Below are 24,514 nucleotides of genomic sequence, written 5' to 3'. Positions count from 1 at the left end.
TATGCAAGTGACAGAAACTAATGAGAAGAAAAGAGAAAATCATTTTTTAAATCATTATCACTTTTTTCTCTTGTAGATAGTCTCAAATTTCCTTCCAAGCGCAATTTAAATAAAACATTTTTTCCCAGCAATAATGACAAAAGAAATAATCTGTGGCCAAATACAATAAAGAAAATAATATATATATTTAACCTTTCTGACCTTTAGAGTATTTTAGGGATGAAACATTTCATTTTTCAGAATTTAAAAAATAACTTTGAAACAAAAATGTTCCAGATTTGATGACTTTACTTTGATGTTAGCTTAACAAAAGCTCAAATATGTAGTAAATTCAAAACAGTCAACTCAAGTTACAAAATTTACCTTAGCAATATTTAAGTTACCAATATTTAATCAGATTTTTCAGTCTCTCTTTATGTCCCTTTAATTCTAAACCTTTCTACAGATAATCTGTGCCTAATTAATCTTTATCCAGTTACTATATGGAAAAATTAATTTTATACTAATACCTTAAACTGGGACTCTATCCCTACAGTTAAAAACCTAGTTGAAGGTAGCAAAAATCTGACTTTAATTGTCTGGAACAACAATTTGTAGGAAGCTCTATCATGCCTAACCACCAGGAGGAAAAAAGGAGAAAGTCATGCCAGGAGACGACAAATGCTAATTAACAAAAATCATGGCAGGTTTGAATTCAAAATGTGTGGTTTTCATTTATATATTTCACGGGTCTTCCATTTCTCTAAATTTACCACCCATATAATACAGCTATTTTTATAGGGACTTCACCCTTTAGATTTAGGAATCATTAATATTTGGGGCAAATAATTATTTAAAATTATAGGTGAATATTAGCAATTATAAATGAATATTAGCATATGATAAAACTAAAAGTTTAACAATAACTATAATAGGCTAGTAAGAAAACTACCTCCTATAAAAGATCTACCTTTTAAAGTACAATTTTGTATATGGTACAGAATACATTTGGTTAGATAATAATATTCTAATTATATGTATATTAGAAAAATAATAAAAATCTTGAAAATAAGATTTTAAATTACTTCAATAAACCATGCCTTTACCTTCTTTTAAGTAACTAAAATATCATGAAAACCTTACTGAAACGCTTGGTCTTTTTCTAAAACTGCAATCTTTTGAAATATGCCCAATTCTTCCAAAGTGAAAACCCCAAATATACGTTTAGGATATAAATGGTCCAATTGGTTTGATGAAAATTCAATCACAAAAACCTCCGACTAAAACTAAAATAACTAAATATCTTTCAAGCTTACAGCTCAACAGTGAAAATGTATAGCCTTTGTCATAACTCCTTTGATATTATTTTATCAAGATTAGTCAGAATGGCAAATCTGTGAAAACATTTCTTTAAAGTCAACTTAGTTTACAGCAATTAGAATCATGAGAGATTTCACAACTTTTCTGGCTAGTGGGCTTTAAAGACATAATTTAATTCAATAAGTGTGATTAGCACATTAGTTCCAATTCAATTAAGAAAACACTAGTTTAATAATATATTTTAGGCTTTATGGGGGTTTTTATAAGGGAAGAAGGGACCAGGTGGAGTAGATTAGCAAAACAAAGTCTTATTCTCACGTCTCTATAAATTCAACCCCCCAAGACTTTCTTTACTCTTAAAATGGCTACCACCTTGATCTATTATGCAAAAGCAAAAATGTACAGCATACTACCATCAAAAAGAAATCTGGTTATTTTGACAGTGTATGCCCTCCTCCTGCACCAAAAAAAAAAACTTTTGAAGATTCCCATTCCTCCTTCACTGTTCAGACAAAATGAGCATTAAATAAGTACACAAAGTTGGTTAATTACAGTATGAAAGCAATCTATATAACCCAGATCGAGTCATCTTTCCTATAATGTGTGACTAGGAAAAGCAGGTAATAGTATCTTTCACAGACTACGATAAACACAGAACTGAAAAGGATTGTCCAGTCTAGTAAGGGAGGAACAAATGTGGGAACTACACCCCTCCCAAGAGAAGATGGTAAGGATTTTAGTAATTCAAAAGAATAGATTAATTGTTATATGGGTTAGCAAAAGTTAAGTTTCTGTTCAAAATTAATCTTTAAAAAAGCATTTTATAAATAACAAAAATCACTTAGTGCTCCCAAACCTATTCTTAATGCTCAGTAACTGTTCTTTCAAATAATGTTTACATATTACTTACACCATTTCCTATCCACTCTGAAACCATTCCATAACACTCTTGCTCTAGAAAACATCACAAAGATGAATTTTCACATACAGAAGTGAAAAAATATATAATGCTTTAGACTAATTTGTGCATACATATATATACACATAGCTACTAAATAAACTCTGAATCTGTTGAATGTCTGCAGAAATAGGGCATGATCTTACCTCTCATCCTCTCCATCCACCAGGGGTGTCGTCAGCGGTAGCACCTTCAACGGGAAAAGAGAAGCAGAGGCTGCTAGGCTGCTGCTACTCCCATCTGAAACTGCTGACATTCCCCCACTGTCACCACTGATAGTCTGAGGTAAGCCAACTAAAGAGGGTTCCGCTGGGCGCCTGGCATCTTCAATTTGGCTTCCAATTGCCTGAGCTAATGATTGTGCAGAGAACTGAGAACTTAGTGATATCTGTTGTGCCAAAGGCAAATTTATATTAGTTGCTATCAAGGGAGGTTGACTAACACTTTGAACCACACTACCATTTTGAGTGGCAGGGGTTTGTGCTATATTCTGTGGCGGAACCAAGTTTGTTGGAACAGAAGGCATTGCAGAAGGACCAGCTGAACTAACCTGATTTGTAACAGAAATACTACTAGCAGAGGGTACAGGACTAACTGCAGGCAACTGCTGTGAGACAACTCCTTGAGCTACTGATTCTACTCCTTGTGGCTGGGGAGGCACAGTTAACAATGTACTTTGGGGTGCAATGACCAATTGTTGAGGAAGGCTTGAAGCACTAGTTTGAATTCCCTGATGAATAACCGCAGTTTGAGCAGGTGGAATTATTTGTGAAGATGGAGGAGCACCTTGCTGAACAACTGAAGGTGTGACTTGGGAAGAGACCTGCTGCATTGCAGTGGGTACATTTGCTTGTTGAACAATATTTGCAACTTGACTGCCAGTAGGTACAGCAGATACTGCTGTTTGAACCTGGCCAACAGGCTGGCCAGATGCCCCTGCAGGTTGTGCTTGGACTGCTGGGGGCTGCACTGGCAACTGGATACTCTGCGGCTGAACCATAGGAATCAACGTGGTTCCTCCTCCCACTCCTGCAGAACTGGGCTGACCAGAGGGCACTGCTGTTTGAAGAATCGGCTGCTGCTGTACATACTCTGAAGTAGGAATCTGAGTCACTGGTTTACCATGACCTGGGGCCATCTGTGTGGAAACAATCGATTGCTGTCCATATTGTAGCTGCTGGGGTGGTGCCCCTGGAAGGGGAGCTTGCACAGGAGGAGCCGTCTGAGAATATGGCAGTTGGGGTTGAGCCAAACTAGAAATGGAAGGCTGCTGACCTAAAGCTGAAGTTACCCCAACAACATTAACAGGTGATGGTTGGACACCAGTTGCAGCATTGATAGTGGCTTGTAGAGGTACTGGTTGAACACCTTGCTTTTGTTGATAGCTCAGTTCTTGAGGCTGTAATTGTACTTGTGAGATCTGTGACTGAGCAACAGTCTGTGATATACTAACTGCCGGAACACTCTGTGGACCAGTGCTACTGAAATCCATCTGCTGAAGGGCCACACCTTGAAGAGCTGGTTGTGGCTGCTGCTGCTGCTGCTGCACCACCACAGTAGGGGCGCCCATCTCTCCACTTCCCACACTCTCCGTGTAGTGACTCAGTGTGCTGACACTACTGCTCACGGAACTCCCACTAGTGCTCTCCCTCTCAGAAGTCACTTCTATTGGGTTTTGTTTTACAGTTTCCACCACTTTATTTATAACCACACCTTCTGTAACAGGTACAGCATTTTCTTTCTCATAGAACTCCGTGCAAGTCCATCTACCTTTCTTAAAGGGTTCAGAACTAGCATCTAACTTCACAACTCTGAACCTTGAAGTGTTAACTGTTGGTTGTTGCTGCTGACTTGAAATTGATCCCACAGTCATCCCTGCAGCTGCATTAGGGACACTGTTAAGGACAGCCGAGGAAGAAATAGTACCATTGCCCATGCCACTTAAGATATTCACATTAACACTGCTGTTAACTCCAGGCCCAACACTCCCGCTAGCAGCACTAGGAATATTGCTTGTATTTATATTAGCATTATCAAGCACGCTGCTTGTCACATTAGGATTAAAACTACCCACAGCAGTAATGTTAACATTATTCACTGCATTAGTGCCAGCAACAGAACTTATACCTATACTGCCGGTAGTACTGGGAGCATGGATATTAGTCATTACAGATGCAGGTGAGCCACCCGATGATACAGCAGAAGTTGGTGCAGCTGGTATAACACTGTCAGAGCTCCCAGCTGTAGAGAGTTTTCTGGATAGTGGGCTTGAGGGTGGCCCTCCAGGAACGGATGTACTGGCCACACCAGCATGGGAAGGATGGTGGTGTCCATGGTGGAGGTGGTGCCCATGATGAACGTGATGGTGGTGATGGAGGTGGTGTGGATGAGCATTCCCGTTGATCACAACATTTTGTTGTGGAAGGTGAGGCAAATGAGGCTGAGGAAGGTGGGGCTGGTTGGGAGAGACTGCCCCAGGTGTCTCGGCTTCCTGGAAGTTATTTAGTGTCTCTTCTGAGGAGCTACGTTCAGGTTCTCCTAAGTCAGTAGCCCTGGAAAGGGACACATCAAGGATCTCGGAAGACGACAGATCTTCCGTGTGAGATTCATCCAAATCGTCATAGCTCTCAGTGTCCTCCGCTATACTGTTGTTAGAGCTGATGCTGGCAGAGATCTGAGCCGGGGTCACGCTAGTGATCTGGAAGCCACTTTTCTTCTTCATCTGAGTTCCGCCTGGTGCAAGAGGCTGTGTCTGTAGCTGAGCCTGCGAAAGGAGGTTCAGGCTTTGTGGAGGCGGAGGCTGTGGTCCCAACGCACAAGATGCGGCAGGAGGTGGCGGCTGGAGCAGCGACGGGGGCGGAAAATCCTCGGAAGATGTGGCATGACTACCAACGCCGGTACCTGCTGCATTGAGGGCAGAGGCGCTGCCGCTGCCGCTGCCCCTTCTAGGGAACACTGCCGGGTGCGCCATCTTCCTAGCACTCACGTCTGCAGCGGCCGCGGCGGACTCAGGCGGCTGATGCATTGTGTCGGGTACGGGGGGCGGAGGAGGCGAGTGCAATTTCCTTCTGCACGGTAATCTTTGTATTCAAGACGCTGGGGAGGAAAGCGGGCCCGGCGCTCCGCCCGGCGTGATCCCTCCTTCTCCTCCTCCTCCTCCTCCGCCGCCGCCGCAGTCGCCGGCCGCTCCTGCCTTCGAGGGCGAGCTTCGGGAAGGGAGGATGAACGAGGGTGAACAGGGCGGGCGGGGACCCGAAGGGGGGACCCCCTCAGTCCTTCACCATTCACTCTCCCCTCTAGCCTCACACCCCCCTTTATATTCCGCCTCACGTGGGGTGCGGGCAGGAGGGAGGGGGAGACCAGGGGCGGGGGAGACAGGAGAGGGGCTGGGAGAGCCGAGAAATGCCCACCTTCTCCGGACAACTCCGAAGCTACCTCGACCCCTCCTCCCGCCGGCCTGGCGGCGGCCGCAGCCAAACCCTCCCGGTCGCTCCGCACGAAGGCAGCGCGGAGCGAGTGTCGCCTTCCCCTCGCCGCCCCCGGCACCGCCGCCGCCGGCGAGCACCGAGCTCAGTGTCGCTCAAACCTCCCCTCCGGGCCCCGCGGGCCCCGCTCGGCCCTCCCCCCACGCCCCGCGGACCCCTTCAAACCCCCTGGGCTCGCGGTGGCTGCTCCGGGAGGAAACGCTGGCCAAGGCTGGAGCCGGGGCGACGAGGCTCCGAGCGGGGCGGCGGCGGGGCGCCCGGTACGGTGAGCCCAGCAACGAGGCGCGGGCGGGCGCGCAGAGACGCCGGGTCCTCGCGGAGCACGGCCGGGGTGCGGCGGCGGTGGCAGCGGGCGCTCAGGGACCGCTCCATCACTGGCAGCCATGGAGCCCGAGCATTTTCCTCCCTCGGGGCAGGCGCCTCGGCCAGGCACACGTCCTCGGGAGTCCGGGGCCGGCGCCGAGCCTCCCCGAAGGGCGGCGAGCGGTGCGCTAGCGCGGTGGGTGCGAGCCGCTCGTGTCCTCTTCCTCCGCAGCCGGCTGGTCCTCACCCCGCTGCTCCCGCGGCCCGGGCGGGAGGGGCCGCAGGCGGCGGCGGCTCCTCACTCGGCGGCGTTGGTGGCCAGACGGGCTGGTGCAGCGACTGCAGCCGATGCCGTTCAAAGGAACGAGAGGTGGGGTTGGTCGGTGTCGGCAAACGGGGCGGGCGAGGGCAGCGGGCGGGGAGGGGGCGGAGGTGGTTGTTACTAGTGCTCTTCTCCGGCTCCACGGTATCCCCCGGTCTCTCGCGGCATCGGGAGAGGAGGGACCAGCGCCCGAGCGCAGGAGGAGGAGGGGCGAACGCCGGCCGGAGAAGGCGGCGGCGGGGGGAGGAGACCGACCGGGGAGGGAAGATGGCGTCTGCGCATGCGTCCCGGCGCCGCAGACATAAAGCCGGGTCCGGCGGCGAAGGCGGCGGCGGGTGTTCGGGCTTTGGGTGCGCTGACGGAAATTGCCGAAGACTGGCGGAGGCGCCGAGGCCGGGGGTGGGGGCGGGGAGCTCCGCCGGGGAGCGAATCGGGTGGGCCCGTGAGACCGCCCGGGTGGGGGTGGGGCGGGATGCGGGGCGCGCGCGGGTTAGGTGTGTCCGCTCTTTTTCACACGCGGCCGTCGCGCGCGCGCGCGGGCACGCGGCGGAGAGGGGAGCGTGGCGGGGAGGTCGCTGGAGCCGGCGTCGGGTGTACGCGCCCGGGGAGGTGTGCCCCCGCCTGCGGAATGGATAATGAGGCTTTTCTCCGCAGCGACAGCATCACGAGTTTCAGTTCCCAGGAGCCCGCCGCCGCCGCCGCCGCCACGACATGAGTCAGGCTTTCTTCGCGCGTGGCGGAGCCCTCCTCGCGGACCTCGCCGCACCTGGGCTCCTCCCGGGCCCGCGCCGCCCCGGCCCCCTCGCAGGATGACGCCCTAGCGCCGGGAGCTGCGGGGTCCGCGGCAGGCCGGTGGCTCCGCACGATGGGTGCTGCCTTTTGTGTAGCGCGGTGGCGGCTGCCATGCGGCCCCTCGCCCTGCGCCCGGCGGGGCCGGCTCGCCGCGCAGACAGTGCCGCTGTTTGCGGTTAACTGGTTCCGAGAGACGTTCCGCTCGGCGGACGCCCGTACCTGGAGGGAGAAGCCGCCGGCTCGGGCGCTCGCTGACCGCAACAGGTGGAGCCCGTCTCCCGCAGGGGCGGCTTTTCCCTGAATGGCCCCGGCTGTAGCCCCCGCCGGTGTGACTTAAAAGAAAGAGTGGCCTCGGCAGCGTGGCAACACGGGTGCAGTCGAAAGTGAAGACTACTTCTTAGGGAAGAACCAGTGGCGATTCGAGTTTAAAAACAAAAACCTGCGTGGGTCTGACCGTATTTCTACAGAAGCGATGCTACCTTTGATGGGAGGCAATTTAGGGAAGTTGCTTCCCTGGCATTAACGTGTTAAAACATTCTAGACCTAAGCATTTTTATTTATTTATTTTTTTACTAGTAGGCGAAAATGTACTTCTGGCCCAGGAATTTAAAAAATAACAATAATAATATGACAAACCCTAGAGAGAATTTTTTTTTTAACTAGGCTCTAAGTTGGGGGACTAAACCTTTATAGTTAGACCTGATTCAGGAACTTTTGCAGACTTAACATCTACAATCCTCTCTGAAGTGCTTGTTAAAGCGTAAATGGCTATAGCAGGGGCCCTCAGACTTTTTGTCCCTCAGACCGTTGGAGGGCTGGACTATAGTTTAAAAAAAAACAAACTACGAACAAATTTCTATGCACACTGCACATATCTTATTTTGAAGTAAAAAAAAAACAAAACGGGAACAAGTACAGTATTTGTATTTGCATGTGGCCCGCGGGCTGTAGTTTGAGGACCCCTGGGCTATAGTCTTGTGCAGAATCTGGACAGACGTAGTTGTCAAATCAACTTGTTGCCTTTAGGTTTCTCTAAACTTTTCCCCTCATTCCATCTCAAAAATTCATGTCACCATTCTCTTATATTATTGGACAGAAGTACACCCTCACTATCCCATGTATATCCTGTATCAAAACTATGGTATATTGTTGATTTTTCTGTGGTTTCACCCCAAAAAATCAGGACTACGTTTTTTTTTTACTTTAAATTACTAATGTGGAGCTCTGTGCTAGGTACAAAATTTTGGTGCTGAGAAATAGTGAAAGTGATATGCAATAAAAATCAAATACATTTGAAAAGATTCTACTTGTTTTGTGATATTAATACCTGAATGATTGTATTTTTATATAATTGACCATTTGTGTATTTTACAAAAGTATTTCTTTTTTGATACCCCAAATGCTTTTGTTTCAGGTGACATGCCTGTAATGGTTGCCATCCATTGTTGAAATGCAAATTTGATGTGCTTTTTCAACAGTTTTTGAATGGAAAATGTAAACTATCCTAACCAATTGCAGCTGCAGTGGAATATAGAAGGGCAAAATGTGTTTCTTTGGACTACAGTGTGAAAGAAAATGCTCTTGGTCTCTCAAAATGTTGCCTTAGGGCAGAGTTTTAAAAATTATCCCAAACAACAGCTCAGCACCCCTCAGGGCACCCTAATACCCTCTATGATCCTGCTGATATGGTTAGAAGCAAAAGAAATACCTATAATAAAGTTTTACCCAAAGTCAAAAGAATAAGTTATTGGATAATTCTATAAAAGCAGATAATTGTACCAATAACCAGGAGTAAAGAGTATTGCTGTTTTGGCTGTTTTGATGTAGGAATATTATTTCTTTTAAAAGAGAATTTTATTAAAAAAATATTTTCTAGGATAACATAAGACATAAGAAGATATGGTCTTTTCAAATGTTTTTCCTTTTTTGTCTGCCATATCATTTTCAAATTTCTGTTTTAGCTGCTTTGCATCCCATTAAGATATAAAGAGCAACTCTGCAATTATGGAAACCTGAGATTAAAAAAAAATCTGTGTGTGTGTGTCTTTTCCCAACTCCTCTCTCTGCCAACATTTCTATGACCGGCAATACATGAACACAAGTACATTAAAACGAGAAGAAGCACTTAAAACTAGGTGTTACCATGTTACTACCACTTAATTTATAAAGTCTGGACTTTTTTACATTAATTTTAAATGCCTACTACTATGTGTAATGAAGTCATAAGTCCTTTGAACCCAGTACGTAGAGTTATCCTTTGCCTTTTGAAAGACTGAATTTCACCTGTTGCATTCTGAAGGTGTAGCTCTGAATTACTCTCTATAGACTAAGATATTAATGTGTAGTGCAGTGTTGACTTAAACCTAGTTATTGTGACATTGCAAACTAACATGTAGATCTCACCATGTTTAGTGTTTTTTCCTACCATAAAATAGAAAATTTACTGAACATTACAATATAATTTACCCAGTTGCGAGAACTGTGAAATAGGTCTGTATTTAAAGCCAAGTAATTCTCCAGAAGTAAAGCCCTCAAAGAGCCAGAAGGAAATACTCAGAATGACTGTGAGTGACAAAGGTAGATATTAAAGGAAAATGTGTGCAGAAAATATGCCACCGTTCTACTCCAGGAATTATTCTGACTAACCAGTGCTTCAGTCATACAATATTACTTATCCAGAACTTTTAAATGTCAACTGGAAAAAAAGGTACATTTTTAAACATGAACAAAAATTCGAGTAAATTTGAAGATCTAATTTGTCTTTATTGAGCAATTCATGAATCGGGCAGCATCCAGCCTAGCAAGTAGAGAGGTGCTCCAAGAAGCTGTACAATATGGAAGGCTTTTAGACGCAGAAACTGGGTGGAACAAAGTTATTAGCAGAAGAAAAGACAGCATTGTGTCAGGCAAGGTTATCTTTCCTCAGGGAAAGGGGGTTATCAGGCAGGTTGTTTTAGCTTCTGGGGGTGGAGGAAATACAGAGTCCCATGGCAAATTACCTCATTGGTACTAACCAGTAAATTCCAGACTGACCCATTAAGATTACATTCCCGGTGGTGTGGCTCAGTTAGGCATCATTCCTTGCACCAAAAGATTGCCAGTTCAGTTCCCAGTGGGTCAGGGCACATGCCTGAGTTGGCTGGATTGGCCCGGATTGTGAGTGGGGGATAGGTTATGAGTGGAGGACGTGCAGGAGGCAGCTGATTGATGTTCGCGCTCACACTTCACATCGATGTTTCTCTCTGTCCCTCTCCCTCTCTCTCTAAAAAATCAGTAAAAAGCCCTGGATGGCCGGTTCAATGGTTAGAGCATCACCCCATGCACGGAAGGGTCTCGGGTTAGATTCCCAGTCAAGGTACCATACCTGGGTTGCAGGTTGAATCCCTGGCCCAGGTCGCGGGCGTGTGGGAGAAGCAACCAATCAATGTGTCTCCCATAGATTTCTCTCTCTCTCTCTCTCTCTTCCCCTCTCCCCGTCCCTCCTTCCTTCCTCCCTTCCACTCTCTTTAAAAGTCAATGGAAAAAACATCCTTGGGTGAGGATTAACAATACTACCAACAACAAAAAAATCAATTTTAAAAAATTTCCCCTTTTTTAATTAAATTTATTGGGGCGGCATTGGTTAATATGATCATGTAGGTTTCAGGTGTGGGTTTCCATGTTGCAAGATCTGTATTTACACTGTGCCCACCACCCAAAGTCTGATCTTCTCGCATCACCATATATTAGGACCCCATCACCCCCACCCCCTTCCCTCTGGCAATCACCACACTGCTGTTTGTGTTCACCAGTTTCAGTTGTATATCCCACATGTGAGTGAAGTCATATGGTTCTTAGCTTTTTCTGACTGACTTATTTCACTTAGTATAATGTTCTCAAGGTCCATCCATGTTGTTTCAAATGGCAGTATTTCCTCCTTTCTTATGGCTGAGAAGTATTTCATTGTGTATATGAACCACATCTTCTTTATTCACTCCTCTGTCTCAGGACACTTTGGTTGTTTCTGTATCTTGGCCAAGTGAATAATGCTGCAGTGAACATAGGGGTGCATATATCTTTGCTAATACATGTTTGTTTGTTTGTTTGTTTAGTTTTTCAGTTATATACCCAGGAGAAGGATTGCTGGGCCATATGGTAGCTCTATTCTTAATTTTAGGAATTGCCAGACTGTTTTCCACAGTGGCTGTATTTATTTATTTATTTATTTTTATTGATTTCAGAGAGAAAGGGAAAGGGAGAGATAGAAACATTGATGATGAGAGAGAATCATTAATCAGCTGCATCCTGCGCGCCTGCCCCTGAGGATGGAGCACACAACCCAGGAATATGCCTAGACCAGGAATCAACTGTGACCTCCTGGTTCATAGGTTGACACCCAATCACTGAGCCACACTGGCAGTGCAATAGTGGCTGTATTTTTTAAAACTTTCTTGGAAATTAATAAGTGTCCATTTAATGCTTTTGAATGCTTTTTAATGCATTTAATGCAGAAGATACACTGCACACACACTAATTGCATATAGCCTTTCTTCTACATGAAAAAGATAAAAGACTTTCCTCTATTTGAACCAATGTAAATGTTACAGATTCTTCTACAGTCTATCTTTTCTGTGTTAATTTGGAGAATTTTCTTACAACTTAAAGAAATCATTTCTAACTTCTGCTACAAAACTGAAGTGACATTGAAAAAAGAAATAATTTGTTAACTTAATTTTTTAAAGTCCATAATCATATACCCCTTTAAAGCTCCCCAAATGATACCTAATATTTATTCAATGCCTACTCCATGCTACACATTGTCCTAAATGTTTTAAGTGTTTCATCTCACTTGAGCCTCACAGTTGTATAAAGTAGGAACTATAATTACTCCATTTTGAAAATGAGGAAAGTGAGGTGCAGAGAGGTTGAAGTTTACAACTTGTCAAGAAGTGGGGCTAATGCCCAGCCAGTGTGGCTCAGGAACCAAGAGGTTACTGGTTCAATTCCGGGGTTAGGGTGCATGCCCAGCAGGGGGCGTGCAGGAGGCAGCCGCTCTCATGGATGTTTTATATCTCTATCCCTTTCCCTTCCTCTCTCTCTAAAAGTCAGTGAAAACTTATTAAGAAGAGAGGCTAAAGGTGCAGATCCCTGCAATACAACCATCCTTCACAGCTACCTAAAGACATATTGTTAAATCAGTCTCCTGCCAATTCTAGCTCCCAAGTTAAAATTCTACAGAATACTCATTTTAACTTTTCTAATTAGACATCTTCAAAGAATCTAGGAGCAGCATTTTCTCCTGATGCAGAGATATTCTAAGAAAGAATGTACATTTTAGAAACTATACTGTGGCCATGTAGGAATTGGACATAAATGAACAGAACAACAATTTGATAAGTTGGATGATCCTTCATTGATCAAAAACAGATGTTGAATGCTTGAAAAAAATGCATTAATCACATAATTGAAGAAAGCTGTCTATACAAGACAAGATAAATGTTTTTCCATTTTAGCAATTAGCTTTTATTGAACATAAGAGCCTGTAGAATAGAGGCAATAATAACCTAATCTTTCCAACATGTTCTAAGGACCAATTTACTAGTGTTTACACATCTTTTTGAATAGGTAGTTATAGAAATAAACACATTTCTGATATTTGTTTGTATAATAATTTTTATAAGAGCTTCATATTTTTACCATACATGAACCCAAACCAAATCAAGGAATACAAACAAATAATAATCCCAAATTATAGCAGCCAATATTTCTTTGTATTTAAAGATTAGGTTCCCAAATACTTAGGCATATTGCATCTCAAAGCTCAAGGAAACAGGAATGGCTGTTGAAGTCACTCCTTAGTATGGAATTTTCCTTTGGTCATTCATCTCCCTCTGCTCTGTTTTTATATATATATATATATATATATATATATATATATATATATATATATATATATATATATTCTTTTTATTTAAATTCTTTATTGTTTAAAGTATTACATGTATCCTTCTCCCCCGCCCCCATTGACCTCTCCCCAGCCTCTCCCAACCCCCAGCACATGGCCTGACCCCTCCTAGTGTCTGTGTCCATTGGTTATGCTTATATGCATGCATACAAGTCCTTTGGTTGATCTCTTACCCACCTCCCCTCAACCCTCCCCTGCCTTCCCTCTGAGGTTTGATGGTCTGTTCAATGCTTTTATGTCTCTGGATCTATTTTTATTCATCAGTTTATGTTGTTCATTATATTCCACAAATGAATGAGATCATGTGATATTTATCTTTCTCTGACTGGCTTATTTCACTTAGCATAATGCTCTCCAGGTCCATCCATGCTGTTGCAAATGGTAAGAATTCTTTGTTTTTTACAGCAGCATAGTATTCCATTGTGTAGATATACCACTGGCTTTTAATCCACTCATCTGCTGGTGGGCACTTAGGCTATTTCCAAATCTTAGTTATTGTAAATTGTGCTGCTATGAATATAGGAGATTGGTGTTACTAGTTTCTTGGGATATATTCCTAGAAGTGGGATTACTGGGTCAATTGGGAGTTCCATTTTTAAGTTTGTGAGGAAACTCCATACTGTTTTCCACAGTGGCTGCACCAGTCTGCATTCCCACCAGCGGTGCAAAAGGGTTTCTTTTTCGCTGCATCCTCATCAGCACTTGTCATTTGTTGATTTGTCGATGATAGCCATTCTGACAGGTGTGAGATGGTACCTGATTGTTATTTTGATTTGCATCTCTTTGATGATTAGTGACTTTGAGCATGTTTTCATATGTCTCTTGGCCTTCTGTATATTCATTTTCAAAAAGTATCTATATAGGTCCTTTGCCCATTTTTTGATTGGATTATCTTCCTTTTATTAAGTTGTATAAGTTCCCTGTAAATTTTGGAGATTGAATCCTTATCAGATATAACATTGGCAAATATGTTCTCCCATGCAATGGGCTCTCTTGTTGTTTTGTTGATGGTATTTTTTTTTGCTGTGCAGAAGCTTTTTATTTTGATGTAGTCCCATTTGTTTATTTTCTCCTTAGTTTCCATTACCCTAGGTGCTGAATCGGTAAAGATATTACTACAACATATGTTTGAGATTTTGCTGCTTATGGAATCGTCTAAGATTTTTATGGTTTCCCATCTTATGTTTAAGTCCTTTATCCATTTTGAATTTATTTTTGTGTAAGTTGGTGGTCTAGTTTCATTTTTTTGCATGTATCTGTTCAATTTTCCCAACACCATTTATTGAAGAGGCTGTCTTGACTCCATTGTATGTTCTTGCCTCCTTTGTCAAATATTAATTGAGCATAACTGATATATCTTTAAGGAGAAGAAAATTAATAAAATAGGTTTTAGTAACTTATACTCAAATTGACATTTTCAAGCAATTTCATTGTAGAAGAAGAACAGGAAATTATTAATCTTAAGAGACAAAATCTTTTCTGATATTAATATTTTTTTAAAAAGAAGAAAAGAAAATCTTAGTTACATGCAATCTAAATTGAAGTCAGAAGCACAAGATAAAATCCTGTTAATATCATGACCACATAACATTAAAGGACATAGTACTGTTTACATATGGAAGGTGTTTACAAAACCTTTCCATATGAATGATAAAGTTAGACTAATTAATGAGCAAATGGTGGAATTTCAAAGAAAGGCAAGATATGGCATTTAAAGAAAAAAACCCAACAAAATTGATTTCTTTTATTATATGTAATAGATAAATACTTGTCAAAATCAAGAAAATTAAATATGTATACAACTAACTCAGCCTTTTCATTGAGTTAAACATAAACTGCAAAGATGCCAACAAAGCTTCCTGTCAAAAATTGGAAGAGAAGATCCAAAAGAAAGTACTTTCTTTTTTTCAATTTATTTATTGATTTGAGAGAGAGAGAGAGAATCATCAAGTTGTTGTTCCACTTATTCATGCATTCATTGCTTGATTTTTGTATGTGCCCTAACAGGATGGAACCCGCAACCTTGGTATATGGGGAAATGCTCTAACTAACCAAGCTACCTGGCCAGGGCAAGAAGGTGCTTCCTTGCCCCAGTTATTTATAGATAGGAATGAGGTTACATGATAATGCCATCTTTAATGTTTCTAAAGAGTTTCTAAACACCCTCTTTATTCAAGTTGTAACTGACATACAAATATGGTAAATTACCCAATTTTGAGTAAAATGGAGTAATACTTTATGTTGCCCCAATTGAATCCCAAATTATTTGATAAATGACATACCTACCAATAATTATTTTAAACACAGATAGATTAAATACTCCAATGAACAGTTAAGAAAAAATACTTATACTTATGCTGCCTAGAAGAGACCCTCTTCAGACCAAAAGACACACACAGATTGAAAATAAAGAGATGAAATGGAAATGAAAAAATAAAAGCTTGGGTAGCAATACACATATCAGACAAAATAAACTTTATAAAAAGGCTATAACAAGAGGCAAAGAAAGATCCAGCAATTTCACTTCTGGCTATTTATCTGAAGAAACTCAAAACATTAATTCAAAAACACACATGCATCCCTATGGTTATTGCTGCATTATTTATAAAGGCCAATATATGGATGCTACCTAAGTTCATCAGTAGACAAATGGGCAGAGAAGATGTGCATATATATATATAATGGAATATTACTCTGCTATAAAATAGAATGAAATCTTGCCATTTGCAACAACATGGATAGGCCTATATGGTATTATACTAAGGGAAATAAGTCATAGAAAGAAAAACAAATGCCATATGTATTCACTTATATGTGGAATCTAAAAAACAAAGTAAAGGAATAAACAAAACAGAAACAAGCTCATAGATACAAAGAATAATTTGATGGCTGCCAAATGGGAAGGGGGTTGGGAGGATGAGTGAGAAGAGGAAAGGGATTTTGATGTGCAAATTGCCAGTTATAAAAAATGTCACAGGGATGTATAGTACAGCATAGAGAGTATAGTCAATAATCCTCTTATATAATAAAAGCCTAATATGCTAAGTGTCCAGTCAACTGGTCGACTGTTCAACCAATCAAAGCGTAATATGATAATGATATGCTAAGGCCATTCAACCGCTCACCATGATGTGCACAACCACCAGGGGGCAAACAGTCGACCGGTTGACCAGTTGCTATGATGTGCACTGACCACCGGGGGCAGATGCTCTGACTGTTAGGTTAGCTTGCAGCTGGGGTCTGGCTGATCGTGACTGAGCGAGATGGGCCAAACACGCCCTGGAGCCCTCCCACAGTCTCTCCCTGGCTGGCCAACCTCCCACATCCCTCCTGGGCCCCGATTATGCACGAGTGGGGTCTCTCAACCTGACCTGTGCCCTCTCACAATCCAGGACCCCTCAGGGGATGTCAGAGAGCCAGTTGCAGCCTGATCCTGCAGGCCAGGCCAAGGGACCCCACTGGTGCACAAATTCGTTCACCGGGCCTCTAGTATTATAATAACTATGTATGTGTTATAAGGATACTAGACTTTTTGGAGTGATCACTTTTAAGTTATATAAATATCTAATCACTATGCTGTATACCTGAAACTAATATATCATTGCATTTTCACTGTAACTGAAAAATAAGAAATATTGTAAAAATGTATTTTTATTTCCATTGTAACTTCCTCTTAAACCCATGAGTTGTTTAGGAGAGTATTTTATTTATTTTAGTTGTGACCCTGATTTCTGTTTTACAGATAAAGAAACTGAAGTCCAGAAAAGTTACGTGTTTTGCTCAAAATTGTATGACTACTGCAAGCCTGAGAGTGGTCTCCTGACTACTACTTCACTTTGCCTTTTCAATTTATTAATTCACATTTTTCCCTATCAGAAAGCTTTCTGAAATTAAATCAACCAAAATTATTTTTGATTCACACCATTTATTACACATTTTAAAAATATTAGCCTAAGCCTTTTTCTAAATTTATTTAAGCAATATTTTCTTTGACTTTCTTATGCAGACAGCATTTATTAATTTACAGCTATATCATTTGGCATAGCACATATTAGGCTGTCAATAAAGTTTATTGAGGAAATTTTTTACTTAATGAATGTTTAAAGAATATTGTTAGTGCCACCTATCCTATCTAATAAAAGAGAAAAATGGTAATTGGCGTACGACGATACCCTTTTCATTGGCTAATCAGGGCTATATGCAAATTAACTGCCAACTAAGATTGGCAGTTAACTGCCAACTAAGAATAGCAGTTAACTGCCAACAAGATGGTGATTAATTTGCATATGTAGGCACAATGCAGGGAGGCGAAAGGGAAAGCAGGAAGAAGCCCCCTGCCACTGACAGTGATCGGAAACCCAGGGGGGAGCTAAGAGCTGGGGGGCAGGGCAAAGGCGGCCCTGGGGCCGCCTTTGCCCTGCCCCCCAGCCATGATCGGAGAATCAGGCGCCTTTTCTGCCCTGACCAGTGATAGCAGGAATTAGGGGTGGAGCCAGCGATGGGAGCTGGGCACGGTCGAAGCTGGCAGTCCCAGGAGCTAGGGGTCCCTTGCCTGGGCCTAAAGCGAAGCCCACGATCGAGGGGCCGCTGCAGCTGCGGGTCCCCGCTGCCCGGGCCGGACGCCTAGGCCAGAGGCGTTAGGCCTGGGCATGGGCGGAGCCTGCAACCAAGGAGAGCTGGGGGTCCCCTGCCCAGACCTGACACCTCTACCGGAGGCCTCAGGCCTGGTCAAGGGGCCGATCCGGTGATTGGTGATCGGAGGGTGATGAAGGTCAACTCCTCTGGCCGAGGCATCAGGCCTGGGTGGGGGGCGGAGCCGGGGATTGGGGGGATATGATGGTCCCCTTGCCCAGGCCTGAAGCCTGGGTCAGAGGCGTCAGGCTTGGGCAGGGGGTGGAGCAAGCGATCAGAGGGAGATGGGGGTCCCCTGCCCAGGCATGATTCCTGAGCCAGAGGCCTCAGGCCTGGGCGGGGGCCAGAGCCAGTGATCAGGGGGAGATGGGGATCCCCTGTCCAAGCCTGACACCTCTGGCGGAGGCGTCAGGCCTGGGCAAGGGGCCGATCAGGCGATCGGAGGGTGATGGGGGTCTACGCCTCTGGCCGAGGCATCAGGCCTGGGCTGGGGGCAGAACCAGTGATGGGGGGAAATGAGGGTCCCCTGCCCAGGCCTGACGCCTCTGTCAGAGGCATCAGGCCTGGGCAAGGGGCCGATCCTGCGATTGGAGGGTGATGGGGGTCAATGCCTGAGGGCTCCCAGTATGTGAGAGGGAGCAGGCTGGGCTGAGGGACACTCCCCCCCCCACACACACACACACCCAGTGCACGAATTTCGTGCACCGGGCCCCTAGTCAACACTAATAAAAGAGAAAAATGGTAATTGGCGTACGAGCTACCCTTTTCATTGGCTAATCAGGGCTATATGCAAATTAACTGCCAACTGAGATGGCAGTTAACTGCCAACAAGATGGCGGTTAATTTGCATATGTAGGCACAATGCAGGGAGGCGAAAGGGAAAGCAGGAAGAAGCCCGCTGCCACTGACAGTGATCGGAAACCCAGGGGGGAGCTAAGAGCTGGGGGGCAGGGCAAAGGCGGCCCTGGGGCTGCCTTTGCCCTGCCCCCCAGCCATGATCAGAGAATCAGGTGCCTTTTCCGCCCTGGCCAGTGATAGCAGGAAGTAGGGGTGGAGCCAGCGATGGGAGCTGGGCACGGTCGAAGCTGGCAGTCCCAGGAGCTAGGGGTCCCTTGCCTGGGCCTAAAGCAAAGCCCACGATCGTGGGGCCGCTGCAGCTGCAGGTCCCCGCTGCCCGGGCCGAACGCCTAGGCCAGAGGCATCAGGCCAGGGCAAGGGGCCGATCCTGCGATTGGAGGGTGATGGGGGTCAACGCCTGAGGGCTCCCAGTATGTGAGAGTGGGCAGGCTGGGCTGAGGGACACTCCCCCCCACACACACACCCAGTGCACGGGGATCAGCGGAGCCGCGAGGCCTCCCGGCACTGGCATCAGTGTGACAGGGGGCAGTGCCCAAACCCCCTGAACCCCCTGATTTCCCTGCGGCTCTGTGTGCGACAGGGGGCGGGGCCACAACCTCCCTATCCGCCCTGCTCTGTTCAGGACAGGGGAAGGCGCCCCAACCCCCTGATCAGCCCTGCTCTGTACCTGATAGGGGGGAGCTGCCCAACCCCCTGATCGCTCTGCGGCTCTGTGTGTGACAGGGTGCAGTGCCCCAACCCCCTCCCCCCCCCGCCCCCACCCCCAACGGGTCCTGCTCTGTGTGTGACGGGGTAGAGCCATAACCTCCCCTTCGGCCCTGCCCTGAGTGTGAGAGTGGCGGCGCCCCAACCCCTCTGATGGGCTCTGCTCTGTGAGTGACAGGGGCCAGCGCCCCAACCCCCTGATTGGCCCTGCTCTGTGCGTGACAGGGGGTTGCACCGCAACCTCCCCATCGACCCTGCCTTGAGTGTGACAGGGGGCGGTGCCCCAATCCCCCAATCGGCCCTACCCTGAGCGTGACTGAGGGTGGCATCGCAACCTCCTGATCCTCCCTGCTCTGTGCATGACATGGGGCGGTGCCCCAACTCCCCAAATGGCCCTGCTCTGAGCCCGACCAGGGGCTGCACCTAGGGATTGGGCCTGCCCTCTGCCACCCGGGAGCAGGCCTAAGCCAGCAGGTCGTTATCTCCCGAGGGTTCCCAGACTGGGAGAGGGCACAGGCCGGGCTGAGGGACCCCCCCTCCCTCCCCGAGTGCACAAATTTTTGTGCACCGGGCCTCTAGTCTATATATAAAACCCTAATATGCAAATAGACCAAACAGTGGAACAACCGAACAACCAAACAACTGTTTGCTATAATGTGCACTGACCACCAGGGGGTGAGTGCGGAACATGGCAGGCATTGGCAGCAAGTGGCAGAGTGCAAAACATGGCGGACATCAGCCATGGTAGGATGGTGGAGCAGGTGAGTGGGGGTGCCAGACCAAGGTGGGGCGCCAGTCGCTGTCCTCGGGGCGAGCCTCTGATGGTTACTGAAAATTCTTTGCTCCCGCACACCACAGTCCCACTGGGCACTCACATCTGCTGCCAGCACTGGCCCCACTCGAACTGGCTGCCAGCGCTGGAGCCGCCACTCGCAACCACTGCCGGTGCCCAGCTCCAGCCCCAATCACTCAGTGCCATCAGTGGATGTGAGTGGCAGCTGCCAGCCCCGATCACCCCTGAGGGTTTCTCCAGTTCCCCCTGATCCTGAGGGGCAATCAGGACCGGCAGCCGCTGCTCGCACCTACTGCCGGCATTGGCCCTGCTTGCACCCACAGCCAGCACCAGAGCAGCCACTCACACCTACTGCCAGCACCTGGTGCTGGTCTCGATTGCTTGGCACCGTCAGCAGGTGCGAGTGGTGGCTGCTGGCCCCAATCACCCCTGAGGGCTTCTCCACCTCCCCCTGCTCCTGAGGGGTGATCGGGCAGCAGCTACCACTCACACCCACTGATGGTACCAGCCCACTTGCACCTGCTGCTGGCACCTGCCCCAATTGCTCCACACCATCAGCGGGTTCGAGCAGGGCTGGCGCTGTCAGCATGTGGTAGCAGCAGCAGTGGGAGTGGGGCCACCAGCAGACAGGGAATTGGGGGCCATGGCGGGAGGGTCTGGGCAGGGGCACAGAGGATGGGCTGAGACCCACCCCCGTGCCCACCACAACCTCGCAGCCCACAGTTGCTTTCAAGGTGCACAAATTCGTGCACTGGGCCCCTAGTGTGCTTATAAGCCACAATCTTCTCTAAGGCTCTTATCTGAGCTCTTTCCTCCCAGGTCTTCCTAGCCCAGAGGTTTAGCCACTCCCCCCTAGCTATAACTAGGAAGTGGGAGATATTTCTGGAGCAAAGCGAGGATCAAGCTCTAGTGAACACAAGATACTTTGCTAGAGGTTAAATACTACAACATTCTCTTCTTGTTCTTGAGAATAATGTTTGGCCCAGGACAGGGTGGAGAATTGGACAGTTCTGCCATTACCACTTTTACTATGTCCTCACTAAAGCTTGCAAAGGAAATCTAATATCATAACCTGCAATACCAAATTAAGAATATTATACTTACAGCTAATGAGCTCTTTCCTTTTATTATTTAATAAAACTACATTTATCTTACCAATATAATTTGACACTGCACAACAACCATTGTTTTCTTGGTATTTAAATATTATACATTATGCCTTTGCTAAAGAAGATCTTTTTATTATTTTATACATTTATCAAAGTAGCTTCATTCTTCTTGTGCTAGTTCCTAGTTTCTCCCTTGAACATCCTCCTCCATACCTTGTAGGATTTGCAAATTAGTAATTGGAATGATGGTCTTCCATCCTCAAGTGTTGGATTGCTTACTTTTTCCCTTCAGTTTTGTGTTTTCTCCTTGTTCTCTATAATCATTACTTTATATAAAAGGGACTAGAGGCCCGGTGCATGAGATTCGTGCACTGGAGGGGAGGGTCCCTCAGCTGGGCCTAACCCGGCAGTCAGACATTCCTCTCACAGTCTGGGTCTCTTGCAGTCCAGGACCCCTCACTCCTTACCACCCGCCACTGCTGCTGGGCTTGCCAGCTGTGAGCCCGGCTTCTGGCTGAGTGGCGCTCCCCTTGTGGGAGCACACTGACTACCAGGGGGCAGCTCCTGCATTGAGCATCTGCCCCCTGGTGGTCAGTGTACATCATGTGACTGGTCGTTTAGCTGTTTGGTCAATTTGCATATTATTCTTTTATTATATAGGAAGGATGTGTATGGTGATTACAAAGAATGCTTTTATGATATGAAGAAGTACCCACAATATAAAGTTAAGTAAAAAAAAAAAAAAATAGAAGTAGAGAACCACAGGAAGGCTGGCTGAGTGGAAATTCTACAACTAGGAGGAAAGAGAATATCATACCCAGACTCAGAGGAGGCGCAGTGCTGAAGTGAAATACTCAGGTGCGGAGTGCGCGCACGGAGCGGGCTAGCGGCGGAGGGCGCAGTTGTTGTTTTCAATCGGGAGGGAGTTTCAGACTCGGAGCTCCAGATCCGGGCGAGTCTCTGGGGACCCATACTCAAACAGGAGAAGCGGGACTGTCTGGCTTCGGTCGGAACTCGAAGGCAGCTTTCTCTCCAAGGTTTGCAGCAGTTGCTGGGACTCTGAGAGGCAGAGCCCCTAGGGACGGAACTGAGAGCAGCCATAACTGCTTGCTCCACCCGCCCTGTAGATCCCCGGGACCCGCCCCGCCTAAGCCCTGCGCAGAACCATTTGCTGGATAGCCTCAGGCAAAGGCTAGATTAGCACCGCCCTAGAGATCCAGCACAGAAGCTCTCCCACTGCAGACACAGCTGACTCTCATAGCCAGTTAGCCTGGAGGTCAAATCACCCCTGGTATTACCGACAACAATCAAGGCTTAACTACAAGACTGCGCACAAAGACCACTAGGGGGTGCACCAAGAAAAGATAAAAAAATTCGGAGACAAAGAAACAGGACGCAAATGTCAGAAATGGAAGATATAGAGCTCAAAACCACACTTTTAAGGTCTCTCAAGAACTGTCTAGAAGCTGCCGATAAACTTAGTAAGGCCCTCGAAAAGACTGGTGAGACCACCGATAAATGTAGTGAGATCCTCAAGAAATCTAATGAGACCCTTGATGTTGTGATAAAGAACCAACTAGAAATTAAGCATACACTGACTGAAATAAAGAATATTATACAGACACCCAACAGCAGACCAGAGGAGCGCAAGAATCAAGTCAAAGATTCAAAACGCGAAGAAGCAAAAAACACCCAACTGGAAAAGCAAAATGAAAAAAGAATCCGAAAATACGAAGATAGTGTAAGGAGCCTCTGGGACAGCTTCAAGCGTACCAACACCAGAATTATAGGGGTGCCAGAAGATGAGAGAGAGCAAGATATTGAAAACCTATTTGAAGAAATAATGACAGAAAACTTCCCCCACCTGGTGAAAGAAATAGACTTACAGGTCCAGGAAGCGCAGAGAACCCCAAACAAAAGGAATCCAAAGAGGACCACACCAAGACACATCATAATTAAAATGCCAAGAGCAAAAGACAAAGAGAGAATCTTAAAAGCAGCAAGAGAAAGAAACCGAGTTACCTACAAGGGAATACCCATACGATTGTCAGCTGATTTCTCAACAGAAACTTTGCAGGCCAGAAGGGAATGGCAAGAAATATTCAAAGTGATGAATACCGAGAACCTACAACCAAGATTACTTTATCCAGCAAAGCTATCATTCAGAATTGAAGGTCAGATAAAGAGCTTCACAGATAAGGAAAAGCTAAAGGAGTTCATCACCACCAAACCAGTATTATATGAAATGCTGAAAGGTATCCTTTAAGAAGAGGAAGAAGAAGAAAAAGGTAAAGATACAAATTATGAACAAGAAATATGCATCTATCAACAAGTGAATCTAAGAATCAAGTGAATAAATAATCTGGTGATCATAATAGAATCAGGGACATAGAAAGGGAATGGACTGACTATTCTTGGGGGAGAAAGGGGTGTGGGAGATGCGGAAAGAGACTGGACAAAATTCGTGCACCTATGGAAGAGGACAGTGGGTGGGGAGTGAGGGCGGAGGGTGAGGTGGGAACTGGGAGGAGGGGAGTTATGGGGGGAAAAAGAGGAACAAATGTAATAATCTGAACAATAAAGATTTAATTTAAAAAAAAATAGAAGTAAAGTAGGATTCAAAATTGCATATACAGTGTGAACTCAATGAATATTTACATGGTTTTTCAGACTAAAATTTTTTTTTTTTTTACTATGCCAAATTAAATATTGTCAGTCATCACTCTGGGTGGTAAGATTGAGTGATTTAAAACAAACAAACAAACAAACAAAAACCCACTTCTGTGTATTTTTCATGTTTTCTACAATAGATATGTATTATTTTTTTGCCAGACCAGTGTCAGTGTCAAAACTCAGAACTGCGGCCAAAGGGACAATTTTGCTGAAGGGCTTCTCCTGCTGCCATGGCTGTCCATCATACAAAAACTTGCCTTGCAGCAGCTGGATCCTGTGGGCAGCTGGTAGGTATGTGTGGAGTACATAGAGTGTGGGGGTTGGGGTGAAGAAGAGAAATCCAAGGGAGAGATCTGACAGTCTGAATGCCAGAGCTATCTTAGTCTGTGGTTAAAAGCAGTGCTCTCTCACTTAGAATAGAATGGAAATAACATCTAGATCTAGATGGAACTGAATATCTGTTATCTATATAATTCAATTCACTCTCCACTAGAGGTTCATATATCTCTGAATGAGGATATTTGAGCAAGTTCTTGTGTTTTAATTGAGATTAATAGTGTAGTATTTCCTATATTTTTCATCATCCCTTTGCCTCAATTTTCTCAATCATTAAGGGCCTAAAAGAATATTGTCCCACTATC

General features: G+C 45.6%; 1 protein-coding gene across 6 annotated transcripts in view; it reads right to left on the bottom strand.

The window, feature by feature from the left end:
* The window catches only part of TSC22D1 (TSC22 domain family member 1), a 147,114-nt gene extending 141,389 nt beyond the window's left edge, over nucleotides 1–5,725 (bottom strand). For 5 of the 6 annotated variants that reach the window (XR_009451338.1, XM_059684672.1, XM_059684673.1 and 2 more), the window contains exon 1: nucleotides 2,404–5,696. Coding sequence is in view for 5 of the 6 variants with exons in the window: in XM_059684672.1 (XP_059540655.1) it covers nucleotides 2,404–5,282 (2,879 nt within the window). In the remaining variant the exon portion in view is untranslated. Of the gene's footprint in view, nucleotides 1–2,403 lie in introns of all 6 variants that reach the window. The other variant, XM_059684671.1, reaches the window with a different exon arrangement.
* Nucleotides 5,726–24,514: the final 18,789 nt, after the last annotated feature.

The sequence above is a fragment of the Myotis daubentonii genome, chromosome 2, assembly GCF_963259705.1.
Source record: "Myotis daubentonii chromosome 2, mMyoDau2.1, whole genome shotgun sequence".
In the NCBI taxonomy this organism is placed as follows: Eukaryota; Metazoa; Chordata; class Mammalia; order Chiroptera; family Vespertilionidae; genus Myotis; species Myotis daubentonii.
Note: the sequence above shows the minus strand (reverse complement) of the source record. Positions and strands in the feature narration are given on the sequence as shown.